At 36.4% G+C, this 15,689-nt stretch overlaps 2 protein-coding genes across 2 annotated transcripts; one reads left to right on the top strand and one right to left on the bottom strand.

Annotated features, from left to right (window-relative positions):
* Positions 1–5,167: 5,167 nt before the first annotated feature.
* LOC127791506 (uncharacterized) lies at positions 5,168–6,594 on the bottom strand. Its single transcript, XM_052321425.1, has 3 exons — positions 5,929–6,594; positions 5,359–5,840; positions 5,168–5,234 (listed from the first exon to the last, which is right to left on the bottom strand). Exons 1-2 carry the CDS (start codon positions 6,540–6,542, stop codon positions 5,375–5,377), a joined length of 1,080 nt encoding a protein of 359 aa, XP_052177385.1. The 5' UTR covers positions 6,543–6,594; the 3' UTR covers positions 5,168–5,234; positions 5,359–5,374.
* A 3,694-nt stretch (positions 6,595–10,288) lies between these two features.
* Positions 10,289–14,449, top strand: LOC127786548 (F-box protein At2g32560). The gene is made up of 5 exons (XM_052314022.1): positions 10,289–11,744; positions 11,905–11,984; positions 12,093–12,271; positions 12,899–12,973; positions 13,897–14,449. Exons 1-5 carry the CDS (start codon positions 11,079–11,081, stop codon positions 14,082–14,084), a joined length of 1,188 nt encoding a protein of 395 aa, XP_052169982.1. The 5' UTR covers positions 10,289–11,078; the 3' UTR covers positions 14,085–14,449.
* The last annotated feature ends 1,240 nt before the right edge of the window (positions 14,450–15,689 follow it).

The following is a 15,689-nucleotide window of genomic DNA, read 5'->3' as shown; positions in this document are numbered from 1 at the left end:
TAAGAAATCTAAATTTTTTTCCCATGCCAAATGTTTGCTAAGCAAGGCATGTGTGATATAAGGCGAGTGTAATATATATGTTAAAGTAGAGAAAAAAAGAAGAAGAAGAAGAAGAAAAATAAAAAAATTACATAAAAATAAATGAAAATATTTGGACAAATAACAAGTGATGGAGAAACATTCAAGACTGAAAAAAATATTTTTGAGCCCATCAAGCTCAAGAAGAAAAAGTCGAAAGTTGACAACGACATACATGTTTTCTTAGTTTTTCTTAAAAAATAATCAATGCACAAGAAGATATGAGTATTTTAGTTGTACGATTGAAATGAAAATATGTGATCGCACAGCATTATATTGAATAGTATATGTTATAAAACGTGAAAAATGGCATTGCATGTGTTGGTTACTATTTTTAAAAAATTCATACCAATGTGCAATATATGGTTTTTTAATGCTATTAAATTGTTGAAATTAGTTAGTCATATTATATATCTTATGCAAAAATATCTTCGAAACGTACACCTCACTACTAAATATATATTTTTTTATAATATAATTAGGATATATACAGGGGCGGATCTAAGAGTAGATCTGGCGGAGGGCTAGCCTTCAGAACCATAAGTATTTCAACATTTCCTCCCTCAAATGGGCCAAATTTATCGCAAGGCAAATATGAGGGCTGCAGCTCATGCCTGCCCCTCTAAATCCACCCCTAGATATATATATATATATATAAATATATATATTGTTCATTTTAGGTTTGATTGACACTCCACATTAGACTATAATTATTTACCTTAACTTTATTTTATTAATGTTGTTACATTCGGAGCGTAAAAAATAAATTTCGAAGAATTTTAGTGTTAAAGTGTAATTATTAAAAATTTCAAATTTTCTAGATTATATCACACATTGTTACACCCACTCTTTTTTCTAGAGAAAGTCTTCTCACTCTTAGGGTATAGGTTAAGTGGCTGGATAAGCATGTTAATTTGATGGGTTACGAGTTCAATTCTCGTCTTACGCAAGGAACAAAAATCCAATCTATAATTTATCTCTTTTGATGTAATCGAGAACATGAGCACCAGAGATTATGCAAGGGCGATCATCCTAGAAAAAATCTTCTCCATGTGTGTGTATTACTATAATATAAGGTAAAATTATGAAGAAAAATTCTAAACTTGTATTACTATAATATAAGGCAAAATTATCAAGAAAATTTCTAAACTTTTATTTGGCCTAGCAATTATATAACGAAGTTTAATTTTTATTGAATATATATTTCAACATTCATAAATTTTAACTATAACAATTACATAATACCGTTAGTTTAACTTATCTAAAATGAAAAAAATGACATAATTTGTGATTAACAATTGGGCTTAAGGTGTATTTGTAAAAAGAACTATTCTTCTGTTCTATCTCTGTCTATCCCTATATAATTCATTTCGTCATTAAATCTATTCCAAACACGAGCTAATTCCATGTTTGGGAGGTTCGTAAAAGAAAGGAAAGGGAAATGAATGCAAGAAAGGAATTGAAGTTAATTTTTGTTATTCAGATACGTTTTTTTAATTCATTACTTAAGTCTATATCAGTCAAAAAATAAAAAAAAGTATCTAAGTAATTTGTGTAAAATTTCTTACATATCTAAATCCAATAGATTATTTTTTATTTATAAAGATTGAATGTTGATAGATTAAAAAACATTTACATATTTCAAAATCATCTATTTTAGATTTTCAAGTAAAGATTTAAAAAATAAGTTATCGTATTCTTAGGATCGACTCAAGGGTATGGGGCCCTAAGTAAAAACTAATTTAGAGGCGACAGGCCTTGGCCGGCAACAAGAAGGAAGGAGATGGCATGGCAATCTGGCGGCTCAAGGCAAGCGGGAGGCCGATGGTAGGTAGCGGGCAATGATATGACCTTTTCTCTTCGATCGCCGTCTACGTTTACACGAATGGTGAATTGACCAGCGATTGTCATTATCTCTTTCTTTCAACAATCTCTTTCGATCTCTGTTGCTGTCTCCTCTTGAGTGATGAATCGTCATGACCACCTGATTCCTAAAGCTAGGCTCGAAACTATTTTGAGCTCCCCTAGCCAGTCTTGTCTCCATCGCCGCCTCATCTTGGGTGGTTGGCTACCCTCGATCAACTGAACCTATAAATTGGCTATCAATTTTTGGAGGGCCCTTTCTTTTTAGGACCATATGCCTTGAGCCGCCGAGACCCTCTCAAAAATTATATTTCTTAAATTCAGAAGGTCTGTTTGGGGGGGGGGGGGGGACCCAAAAAAATCTCTCAAACCTCTTTTTTTTTTTTTTTTTTTAGCTTCTTTTGTCCTGTACCTATCTTAAAACTTGGACCTATTTGATTGGACAAAATCAGTTTGCACTTCATCGTCAGTGGAAATGGCAAAAAGTAACCACTATTCAAACATAAAATTCCTTTCTATCCTCTTTTTAAAAAAAAAACGTTTCTGTACTTTCAAACAAACTAATTACATAATATAGCCACTTTGTCAGATTCAACCATTAGCCCGATTTTTGTACTTTCAAACAAACTAATTACATAATATAGCCCGATTTTTTTTTTTTTTTTTTTTTTTGCAATTGAATTTTTTTTTAAGTTTCCCACTAGTATAGTCTCAAATAACACTGATTGTTAAGAAATTACACTCTAATTTTTTAACAAGTTTATTATCATAGCGTTATTATCTTGCTTTGTCCAATATTATTAGAAGCAATTGATCATGTGTTGGTTGTGTTGATGGTGGATGGACATCCTCACACAAAGTGAAAAATAATGACTTTGTTGTGATATATACATTTGGGTTTACCCAAATAACATTAAAAGACATCATTTTAGTGGTAATGGAATATATTAATTTGAAGAAAAATCAAGAAAAATAAAAAAAATCATTTTCGGGCTTCGTGGGCCACAAAGCCCGATGGCCGGGTTTCGTGGGCCACAAAACCCGATGGCCGGGTTTCGTGGCCCACAAAACCCGATGGCCGGGTTTTGGTGGCCCACAAAGCCCGATTTTTTTTTTTTTTTTTTTTTTTTGCAATTGAATTTTTTTTTAAGTTTCCCACTAGTATAGTCTCAAATAACACTGATTGTTAAGAAATTACACTCTAATTTTTTAACAAGTTTATTATCATAGCGTTATTATCTTGCTTTGTCCAATATTATTAGAAGCAATTGATCATGTGTTGGTTGTGTTGATGGTGGATGGACATCCTCACACAAAGTGAAAAATAATGACTTTGTTGTGATATATACATTTGGGTTTACCCAAATAACATTAAAAGACATCATTTTAGTGGTAATGAAATATATTAATTTGAAGAAAAATCAAGAAAAATAAAAAAAAATCATTTTCGAGCTTCGTGGGCCACAAAGCCCGATGGCCGGGTTTCGTGGGCCACAAAACCCGATGGCCGGGTTTCGTGGCCCACAAAACCCGATGGCCGGGTTTTGGTGGCCCACAAAGCCCGATTTTTTTTTTTTTTTTTTTTTGCAATTGAATTGTTTTTTAAGTTTCCCACTAGTATAGTCTCAAATAACACTGATTGTTAAGAAATTACACTCTAATTTTTTAACAAGTTTATTATCATAGCGTTATTATCTTGCTTTGTCCAATATTATTAGAAGCAATTGATCATGTGTTGGTTGTGTTGATGGTGGATGGACATCCTCACACAAAGTGAAAAATAATGACTTTGTTGTGATATATACATTTGGGTTTACCCAAATAACATTAAAAGACATCATTTTAGTGGTAATGAAATATATTAATTTGAAGAAAAATCAAGAAAAATAAAAAAAATCATTTTCGAGCTTCGTGGGCCACAAAGCCCGATGGCCGGGTTTCGTGGGCCACAAAACCCGATGGCCGGGTTTCGTGGCCCACAAAACCCGATGGCCGGGTTTTGGTGGCCCACAAAGCCCGATTTTTTTTTTTTTTTTTTTTTTTGCAATTGAATTTTTTTTTTAAGTTTCCCACTAGTATAGTCTCAAATAACACTGATTGTTAAGAAATTACACTCTAATTTTTTAACAAGTTTATTATCATAGCGTTATTATCTTGCTTTGTCCAATATTATTAGAAGCAATTGATCATGTGTTGGTTGTGTTGATGGTGGATGGACATCCTCACACAAAGTGAAAAATAATGACTTTGTTGTGATATATACATTTGGGTTTACCCAAATAACATTAAAAGACATCATTTTAGTGGTAATGGAATATATTAATTTGAAGAAAAATCAAGAAAAATAAAAAAAAATCATTTTCGGGCTTCGTGGGCCACAAAGCCCGATGGCCGGGTTTCGTGGGCCACAAAACCCGATGGCCGGGTTTCGTGGCCCACAAAACCCGATGGCCGGGTTTTGGTGGCCCACAAAGCCCGATTTTTTTTTTTTTTTGCAATTGAATTTTTTTTAAGTTTCCCACTAGTATAGTCTCAAATAACACTGATTGTTAAGAAATTACACTCTAATTTTTTAGCAAGTTTATTATCATAGCGTTATTATCTTGCTTTGTCCAATATTATTAGAAGCAATTGATCATGTGTTGGTTGTGTTGATGGTGGATGGACATCCTCACACAAAGTGAAAAATAATGACTTTGTTGTGATATATACATTTGGGTTTATCCAAATAACATTAAAAGACATCATTTTAGTGGTAATGGAATATATTAATTTGAAGAAAAATCAAGAAAAATAAAAAAAAATCATTTTCGGGCTTCGTGGGCCACAAAGCCCGATGGCCGGGTTTCGTGGGCCACAAAGCCCGATGGCCGGGTTTCGTGGGCCACAAAGCCCGATGGCCGGGTTTTGGTGGCCCACAAAGCCCGATTTTTTTTTTTTTTTTTGCAATTAAATTTTTTTTGAAGTTTCCCACTAGTATAGTCTCAAATAATAGTGATTGTTAAGAAATTACACTTTAATTTTTTAGCAAGTTTATCATTGCATCATTTTGGTGCTATTGAAACTGCATTATATACTCAGTTCTTTGCTCAACAACATACTACAACACAAGCTGTCAATTAAATTAATTATTATGAGTTTAGATGAAGGAAATTGAAAGATTACAAATATGAATAAATCTCAATTTCAAAGATTAATGTAAAAAATAATATTCATTTCTGAACCCCCGACAAAAAGATATTTGATTGATGTTGTCATCCTTTTTGTATCGTGCCAGTGATTTTTGAGCATTGCTGAAACACAAAGGATATATATGGTCAGTAAAAATTTCATTAACACTTTGCGAGTAAAAACATTTTTTTTTTCACAAACGATCTCACAACTATTGATAACATATGTGATAACATTATATCATACCTGAATGAGTCAATGTCTATTGATTGTTTTCATCATTGACAATATTATCATCACTTGGAATTGACAACTGTATAGGGCACCGACGACGAGTGTGTCCAGTCTCTTTGCAAATGCTGCATTTCCGGCTTGCCCTTGCAGAGGCCCTAGCAGCGTCCCTGGATTCCGGAGTAGTGGCTGTGCTCGACTCTCCAATGGAGGAAGTCCATTCATTAGGGCAACCAAGACTGTTGTGTCCTAGTTCACCGCATTTTCCACATTTTTTTCTTCGACGAGCTTCCCCCATGGAAGGAATTCGACCATTTCTCGGTCTACCCGGTTGTCGTCTTTGCACAGGTGGGAGTATAACTATCTGTCTGACGTACGTTGGAAGAACCCAAGCGGCCTTGTTAGGGAGAGGATTGATGGGAAGTGCATATGCACGTCTGACCCAATCTGCAGTGTAATATGAATGGCAAAGCATATGGTAGTGCACCCTCATGAAACTGTCGCATAAGGCAAAGAAACACATAGTGTTAACATATCACACTAAATTACAAACATAATACGCAAATAAAAGTCAAACCATGATACCTGCTAGCAGCAATTGCATGAAGACATGGCATTTGATCAATGTCCCACTTGCGACAACTGCATGTACTCGCAACAATGTCAACTATCCCATCGCCTTCCTTTGCATGTTGCACGAGGTATTTGTTCCCTTGTATTATAGGAACTACACGACATCCTCGGTCTAATGTTTTGGCATGCGCCAAGTTAACATGTGCCACTGCAGCGGAGGTCACAATGGTTTCGAGTCTGGCAGCTGCAGCACGTCTATCACTAAACCATTTCTGAAGCATATGTCTCAAAAATTCATGTGCACTTGTTATAGGCAACCGACGTGCTTTCATCATGCATTTATTGAGAGACTCGGCAATGTTGGTGGTCATCATGGAATATCTTCTTCTTGGACAATATGCACGTGACCACTTTTTCGGTCCTGCTTCCATCAATGTCAGATGAGTCTGAGGATGCATCGATTGTATTTCTGCCAAGTATGTATCACACTCTATTGTGGTGTAACTGTATGCTGCAAGGTAGAATGCAGTCATCACATCTTTTCGCTGTCTACAACGTTTCTTCAAGTTTTGCTTAAGGTGGAAGAAACAAAAGACATGTGGGACAGAAGGGAAGACATGACTCATCGCATTCGCAATGCTTTGGTGACGATCAGAAACAATGACTAAATCTTCTCGCACTCCGATAGCCTCTCTCAATTTCGTCAAAAACCATATCCATGATATGTCAGACTCACCATCTCCAAATCCAAAAGCGATGGGATAAATCATTTCATCCCCATCTTTGCAAGTTGCAACGAATATCACCCCTTTGTGTTCACCTTTCAAATGTGTGGCATCAACGGCAACAACCGGTCTTATGTAAGACCGAAAACCATGAAGGCAAGCTCCGAGTGCAAAAAATGAATATAAAAAATAATTATTTTCATCTGTCTCTATTGCCGTGATACTGCCAGGATTTGTTTCTTTTAACATGTGAAAATATGAGGGTAGTTGCTGATATGATTCATCTGGATTACCATAAGTAAGTCTCTTTGCATGTTGTAAAGACCTCCAAGCTTTAGTGTACATAATCTGCACACCATGTTGTTCCAGCAACTCCCCCATTAGCATTCTAGGTGTATATTCACTACTCGCCACTCTTTCAGAAAACAAACTTCCGATGACAATAGCCTTCACACTTCGAAAATGTGAATCGTATACGTCCGGAGTACACGAGTGACTCGGCATAAATTTCACCACATGCCAAAACGAACAACCAGGTCTACATCTTGCACGAAGCATAAATTTGCAGTTCACATCCTTGCAACCAGCCTCAAATCGAATTGTGCACGAACGTCTGACTCGATAGTCCATCTTCACATCAACACAATATTGTCCAAATGCCAAAATTAGTTCCTGTTTACTTTTAAAGAGTGCACCCATGTGTAAAAGATCACCTTGGTATGGAATAGACACTTCAGGTCTTGTTTCCTCAATTGCATAATTTTCTACACCAGGAACGATCCAGTTTCTTTGTAAATGGTTGTCCTCAAATTGTGAACCTGAAAATCTTACTTCTGGGTACTCCGGACTCACTTCTCTTTCATCACCACCATCATCACTATTATCACCATCGCTATCGTCACTATTATTATCAGTTTCATTATCACAATCATCATCCGTATGTGGAGCGTCATCTGACAAACCACCCATACCATATGTACCAAAATCATCATTTTGCAGTGGACTACGTGCGGATGTAAATGGAATGGCACCTGAATCTTGATTACCACCACTACGTAGGTTACAAACTCCAATATCTTTACAAATCATATCAACATACATCACTTTATATTTTCTGTCATCGCACATAATAAACCTAACACCGTAGTCGTCCTTTATAGGGAACTTGGTAGCTGGAAGTTCGCTTGAGTGTTCCGTTACAAAATGAATGGTGATGTCGTACCTTGTTTTATCAATTCCCGTTACTGTGTACACAATCTCAACCAATTGAGTAAAAGTCGTATTTTTGTAGATTCCCGCACACATCCTATTACCCCCAATATACTTATTATCATTCCATTCCCCGTTCCACACGATGACCAACTGCACTAAATCCATTGCTACAAGATTGAAAGGAGTAAAAAATTAGTCTTACCATTACCATGGATGCAACGGACCCACACACACCCAAATCGGGTTCATTTCCTTATTAAATTAAGTCATAACTATAAGTAAGTAAGTTTATTTGTTTTTTGAGATTTGTATTTTATTTTCTTTTTCTAAAGAGATGATTTGTACAATTAAACATGATTTTTGACTTATAAACCAACAACCAAGTTATGATAATTTTTCATATGTAATTTAAGAAAAATATTTAAAAATTTTATGAAAAACATTGGAGGATTTTAACATAACACATTGAGGCACAAATGCTTAAAAAGTTAAATTTTGTTAAATAATATGATAAAATTAAATATATTATATTAAATTATATTATTTTACTCATATATAATATTAAATTATTTAACAAAATACTCATATTATTTTAAAAAATAATATATATAAAAACCATATCAGGTTTGTAGGCAACAAAAATCATAATCGGGCTTAGTTTCGGAACAAAGCCCTATCGGGCTTAGTGGGGGAACAAAGCCCGATCGGGCTTTGTTCCCCCACGAAGCCCTATCGGGCTTTGTTCCGAAACTAAGCCCGATCAACTATTATCGCCCACAAAACCCATAAACGATGTGCAGTTTTGAAATTTTTTTTTTTTCACCCGAATTAGAGCAGATTTGGAATGATATCTATCAAAATATGTTCTGCTCACAACTACAATCATTCTACACAACCTTAATAAGCAATGTGAACACAAAAATTATTTTAAAAAAATAAAACAAATACAAATCGAATAGATACCTTGAGATTGGGTGAAATTATTTGTTGGAGAGAAAGAAAGAAACTTATTGAATGGGACTTCAGTGAGGTCGCTGCAATTGATAAAGAAGATTGAATGTATGAAGAATGACTGAGTTTGGATAGTTTGACAATGGAGAGAAAGAGAGTAACGTGAATGTGGGAAGAGGAGAGAGAAGAAAGGTTATATGAAAGAGATAAGGATATTTTGGTAAATGAGGCTAAGGACAGTAGGGTTTTCTATTTTAAAATCTCATTAAGGGTATTTTTGGTATTTTACATAAAAGTGGCTATAGAGTGTAATTAGTTTGTTTGAATAGTTAAAAACGTTTTTTTTCTATGAAAAGTACAAAAACGATTTTATACATTTGACTTTGGTCAAATATGAATTCGCCCCTCATCGTCACCCTAAACATAAGCATAGAGTGAGTTAAATGGCGACAACAAAAGAAACAAAATTAAAAGCGCGTAGACAGATAATCCCACGCGCGTGTCCGACTCTTCACTCTCTCCCGCTTCCCAATGCAACTATCATTCATGCCTCCCATATTTCATTTCAAAGCATTTTAATCAAAAATTTAAAATTTATGAAAACATTCTATATCTAGGAATATATTTGGTAAATAATTTTTATAAATTAATATAATATATATAAATTTATATTAATTTTATTTAAAATTAGCAATAAATTTATTTATTATTATAAATTATAATTAATTTAAACATAAAATTAAAATATATTTACTTATAAATTAATTCATGTAAATGATTTGTTTGAATCAAACAATAAAGTTGTGCATAAATACAATGCCTAAATATACATTTTATCCTTTATATTTGTATGTTCTTTATTTAAATAAATTAAAATATTTTATTATTTTAATTATATTTTAAATTATTTAATTTTGCTTAATTATATATCTTAATAAATTTATTAAGAATAATAAATTAAATATAATTTAAAAATATAATTACAATAACAAAAAATTTAAGTGTGTAATTGATTTAAAATTACATAATTTAGAGATGTAATTAAAATAATAGAAAGTTTAAATATTTAAATAAAAAATATATAATTATAGAAATTAAAATATATATTTGCCTAAATATAATTCTCTTATTTTTTTTAAATGATGGGTTTAGTGCACTCAAAAAGCATTCGTGTAAATATTGGATAATGTTAATTTTTAAATAATAATTAAGATGTAATAAATATATTTTTTTATATTATTTTTAATTTAAAAATAATTTTATTATTAACTTTTAGAGAGGATGTGACAGTCGAGATGAAAAATTGATGTGTATTGGAGATTTTTTGATTTTTGATATTATAAAATATATATATAATATTTTATTAAGGAATGCCACGTCAAATAAAAATAAACGTTGAGGGGAGGGAGGGAGAGAGCAGCAGCGGCAAGCAATGCAACTGGTTCTGGTGGTGGGGTTATATTCTAACGGTCAGCGTATGTGGGGGGTGGCTGGTTGGCCGGATTTTTCTCGGGAAAATCCACAGAAAAAAGAAAGTTTTCATTTTACTTTCATCCCACGTTCGTTTTTTAACCGCGAAAGGCCCCGATTGATTTTGTTGGGGCTGGGCGAGGGCGAGGAGGAGGAGGAGGAGGAGGAAGACGAGGGAGGAGGGTTTGGGTTTGGGAGAAGTGTGAAGATTCTGATGGACTATTGAAGGTGGGGCCCAAGGAAGAAACATCGTTTAGGCGCCCCCCCCCCCCCCCCAGCACCATATATCTTCATCCTTCATCGCCATCTTCCTTCTTCTTCTTCTTCATCTATTCCCCAAATCTCCTCTGTTTTTGTCTCTTTCTTCGTTTTTGTTTGTTAATTTCTTCTGTACTGTTTTTAATTCCATTCCACAGATCTCCTTGCTTTGTTAGGTGCACCTAATTTTTGCTTAAATCCCAACTGCTCAGATCCCTTCCTTGCCTTACTATTATTTTTCTTATTATCAAACTGATTGTTCTTCGGGACAGCTCCGAGATTTGGGTTGTCCTCCAAATTGATTATTCGCCGCTCCAAATTGTGTTACTTGTGTGTGTGTGTGTATATATTATATATACTTCATTTGTTCTGGTTCACACTTGGGCGGCGAGGCCCACTGCTTGGTTTGGTGGGCTTCGTCGGAGCCATAAAGATCACTTGTTCAAGTCTTCTGGGCATGGTTTTTGGTTCTTTGGGGGTGGGATTTGGAAGAAGAAATTTCAATCCAAATCCTCGTTATCTTTTGCCTGTGATCCGTTCGACATAATGTTTTTCTTCTTGATCACTTGCCTTTCCTTCTTCTGCTTCTGCAAGTATTCGCTCCCTCTCAAGCCCCTCCCGGCCTGGGCTCACGAGATGAGATTGCTCTCAATGTCCGCCTTCCAGATCAAGAAATCCATTCGGAGCAGCCTCGCGGCCGGCGCCATTGAAATCGGCTTCTCCAAAATGTCGATGAAGATGATGAATTCGTCGAATTTCAAGGCGGAGGAGGGTAGGGAAGAGGAGACGAGCATGCTGCTGGAGCTGCCGGAGCTGATACTGGATTGCATCTTCGAGAGGCTGCCGGCGGACGGCCTCTGCACCATGGCCAGCGTGTGCAGAGCGATGCGCGAAAGGTGCACGAGCGATCGCCTCTGGCGCAGGCACATCAGCCACAAATGGGGCCGAATTATAGGCCCTTCCGCCCACCGCCACTGGTACTGGCACTTGGCTTCAGCCAAAGATTGCTCCGGTGGCTTCCAACGAAGAGGCGGGGGCAGTTTAATCGTTTCTCTTTCTCGGCTCTGGCCTCTTTCCCTGATCACATCGAACCTCGACAACGCCAAGAGGAAGAAGACGACTAATTTGCTGCCCATTGGTTCTGTTATGTCCTTGTATATAGCTCTTGAAACTGGCAAATTCTCCTTCCCGGCTCAGGTCTATAACCGCGAGGTATAAATATCGTGTTCAATCATGCTAAAATAAAATCCTGATAGATGAAGTAGTCTCTCAGATAAAACCCAATTTGACTATGAATACGGGATAGAGATAGGGTTCCCCAAAATCTTGGGATGATGTTCAAGTTGACTAATCGGTTTGTACTTTGCTGCAGAATGGGCATGTTGGGTTTATGCTTTCTTGCTACGATGCAGAACTTTGCTATGATCCCCGGACAGACACTTTCCAGGCTAGGTAATTGGGAACATGGCCTTAATTCATTAGCCTGGAATCGATCTCGTGGGATTTTGTTTCCATTTGGGGGGTTAAGTTCGTTTGGCTTCTTTTTTTTTCTTGTTACAGGTATCCACCGCATGGAAGAAGACCAGATGCAATAGAGAACGGCGTGAGTTGGGACCGGATAAGGGCACCCCCCATAGATACCTCTCCTCATGATCTTCATATCTCTGACTGTTTGGACGAATTACGGCCTGGTGATCACTTTGAGATTCAATGGAGAAGAAACAAAGAATTTCCATATGGTTCGTTCTTTCTACTAATCCCTTCCAGCCTTTTTGTTTCTTGAACTTTTATTTTAGCAACTCGTGCAATTTCTCAGTTAGAACTTTTGAAAGCACTGTTATTGTCAATGGAATTTCATGGAAGAACTCTGCTTGTCCAAGAAGATGTTTAACTTGATATTCCTCTAAATAGAATAAAAGGAAAGAGAAAAACTAAATCAAAAGAGAGAGTAGGGCCAATTCCACAATGGAAGACGTGTTGAACTCTAACTTGGCTTTGATGGACTTGTTTAATGTGGTTGTTGGTACTCGTAAACTTTTCTTTTTCTTCAGTTGAAAGCATAACGAACAGTGATATTCAATTGCATGGCCAAATTTATTTTGTTCTCCTCTCTTCCCATGCATTGTTCGGTAGAAAGTTTATGGGTATGAGGTGGTTTTCTCATTCAAAGGCAACCTAAATGCATTTGACTCCATGATGACAAGCAAATCGAAAATAAGCCTGTGGATGGAAATGACTAACAAGCTAGAATTCATATTAGTTGATCCCATATAGTGAGATAAATGCTTGATATGTTGTTGTTGATGAGAATCAAATCTATACAGCTAAGTAACTGATTGGTTTGTGCCATTTATGTATGTATGCAGGTTGGTGGTATGGTGTTGTAGGTCACCTGGAATCATGTAATGGGAATGATAATTATTGTTTTTGTCACCAAAGTGGTAAGTTCATTTCTATTTCCCCCTTCCTGTTTCTTAGTTTAAAACTAGGAGACTCCCCAAGGGTTGGTTTTTGTTAGTCTTACGTTGTTTTTACAACTAGAACCCGTGGCCTTCCTATCCGAAAAGAATAATTTTACTGTTATAATCAAGGCCCTCACTCTTTTAGAAATCATGATTAAAGAATCCTGATGTTGAAATGTACTAAATTCATTGTCTGAAGGCATTGGCATCTCCCTTAGAATGTGGTTGAGAGCACTTTAAAAGCTATTATCACAGTGGAGACCCCAATTCTAGATTGCTCTCTACTTTCAATTGTGGGTCACAGCTTCTATGCCATTCAATTGGTCTTGCAGTCAATCAGCCCTATAGTTTGTCACAAGTTTCTTCTACAATGACATAACTTATGTCCCACTGGAATATTAAGGGCAGCTAAGCTGAAAGAAACTTTTGTTCCCAAAGGTTATTCTTGTAATTAAAATTTCCTGAAAGAAACGTATACAATGACAAAATAATATAATTTGTATAAAGCATATTTATATATACTGCATGTATATGGAAATATTTATTTTTTTCTTCAGTCTCCTTTCACAAATCTGATGGCTATGGAGCAGAGCGTGGCCTTTCATGATTCGTGAGAGTAAAATCCTCGTATGAATTTCTTGGTTTTGACGTGTTGTTAAGCAATGTAAATTTACGGTTTAGGGGCGAGTAAGAGATGTTTTATTAGGTTTGATTAGCATATTTCAATTACTAAGTCATCTCGAATCATATGTTATAAGGATTTTGGAGATTACTTTGAGAAATAACATCACAAGGGGTCGTAGAGTTTATTGTTGTGTCATGTGTGACCGGTCGTTTGGGTATTACTTGTGTTTTTATATGCATAAAAACACCTAAGTTTGTTGTGGATGTGGTGGTGACAGATACGGTGGTGCTGGAGTTCAACCAGTACTCACAGGGCTCCCAGTGGAGACGAACTTCCATCAACCGGAGACACCACCGGGAAGAAGGAAACGAGGCAGACGGGTTCTATGGCGGGATTAGGAAACTTTGCAGCGAGGATGAGATCACCACGTGGAGACGGCTCTGGCCATCAGTACCCTTGGAATAACAGAGTCTAGTTTCATTTGGAAGTAAAGAAAATGGTGGCTTACCACCATTGATGGTCTTGCTACAAGTACGTGTACATAGCTTCTAATCTTCACACCGGGCTGGCAGGAAAATCTTCTCCCTCTTCTCCTCTCGGACTCAGAATGCATACACCTTAGCTTTCACGGGAGAATTTAGACGAAAACTTCATGGAACGACAGCAAATTTCCCAAAATGCTGTCCTGAAGTACCAAAATTACCACGTTTTATACAGAATTTTATGTGGCTGCTTGTATGATGAACATGAATTAGTTGTTCTGATGTACAAGGCAAAATGGTTCCTGTGCCCGTCAACTTATTAGTGATAAACAAACACTCTTCATCGTCTCTGGATCCTAGTTCATCAAGTTTGTTTTCTTCTTACTTGTTCAATTTGATTAGTTTAGTGAACAGGGTAGAGCATCTCAATTATAAAACAAAACTGCAATATCTGCAAGATAGCAGCAGCCAAGCCAGCTCCAGCCAGCGAGGAGGCATTACAGCTGAGATTACCATTCTAATTAACCAAGGACTAATGATGTTCCAGACTGTCCTTAATTTTGGCATCTCAGGAGAATCATGTAACCTAAGCTTTTCAAAGTTGGTACACATACCCATTGAGTTGGCGAAAAAAGGAGGCGGCTAAAATACCCAGTTTGTTGAAAACAAGTTAGTGGCAAACTAGAGATTTTGTCCAATTCTCTGGATCGAACTCAATTGGTAGCAAAATCATTTCCTCTTTAGGGGAAACTGATGCACCGGTAGCTTGAGTTATCCAAAAGAAGAGAGGGGAGGGGCGGATAAAATACCCAATTTACCCCTCATTTAGGTATTTATTAGGTATATATATATATATAGCTATATATTAGGTATTTCAACCCACTCAATCACCAATTATATCATATTTTTTTCATATAATCAAGTGAACTTCTTAGCTTAATAACTGACTTTGAGTAGTAACTTACAGTTCCTTTCACAATTCAAGTTAAAATTGAGAGAAAGACTTTTCCATGATTAAGGTTTAAGGTCTAATTGTAGGTTGTCTTGTCTTTGCCTACCATGAACATTTGTCTAATCATCATAAAACATACGACTTCTTTAAGTCCTAATTAGTAAGTAGGGGTTGGATACTCGAAGTCTAGATCGCAAATCATCTTGTTGTGGCATAGTCTACTAAGAGAGTCCTTTTGAAGTAGTCAGTGCATTAGCAATCTCGGATAAAGCAATCCTTTTGGTGAAATACCTTATTAGTGTCAAAGTAACCCTTACTTGAAAAAACCCTTGATCACCCATCATTTTTTTGGGACAAGTTTCAAGAACTTGCATGATTCCCCTAATCAACCTATGCTCTCGAAAGAGTCCAGCGAGATACATCTCTCGACTATATTACCTTGCATTATCCCGCGATAATGTAGCTCGTCTGTTCCAGGCCCACTTCCTTTCGGGGGTCCTTTCCCACAGTAAGAAAGGGGGTTCTCCCGAAACCCTTCTAAGCTTAACCTTAGGACAACACTACGGATGGGGGAGATGTACCACCCCTTTTTGGGAAGGAGCATCGCACTTTCACACATGCGTCACATGTCCATAT

The sequence above is a fragment of the Diospyros lotus genome, chromosome 1 (assembly GCF_014633365.1).
Source record: "Diospyros lotus cultivar Yz01 chromosome 1, ASM1463336v1, whole genome shotgun sequence".
Classification (NCBI taxonomy): domain Eukaryota; kingdom Viridiplantae; phylum Streptophyta; class Magnoliopsida; order Ericales; family Ebenaceae; genus Diospyros; species Diospyros lotus.
This window is presented reverse-complemented; position numbering and strand designations above follow the sequence as displayed.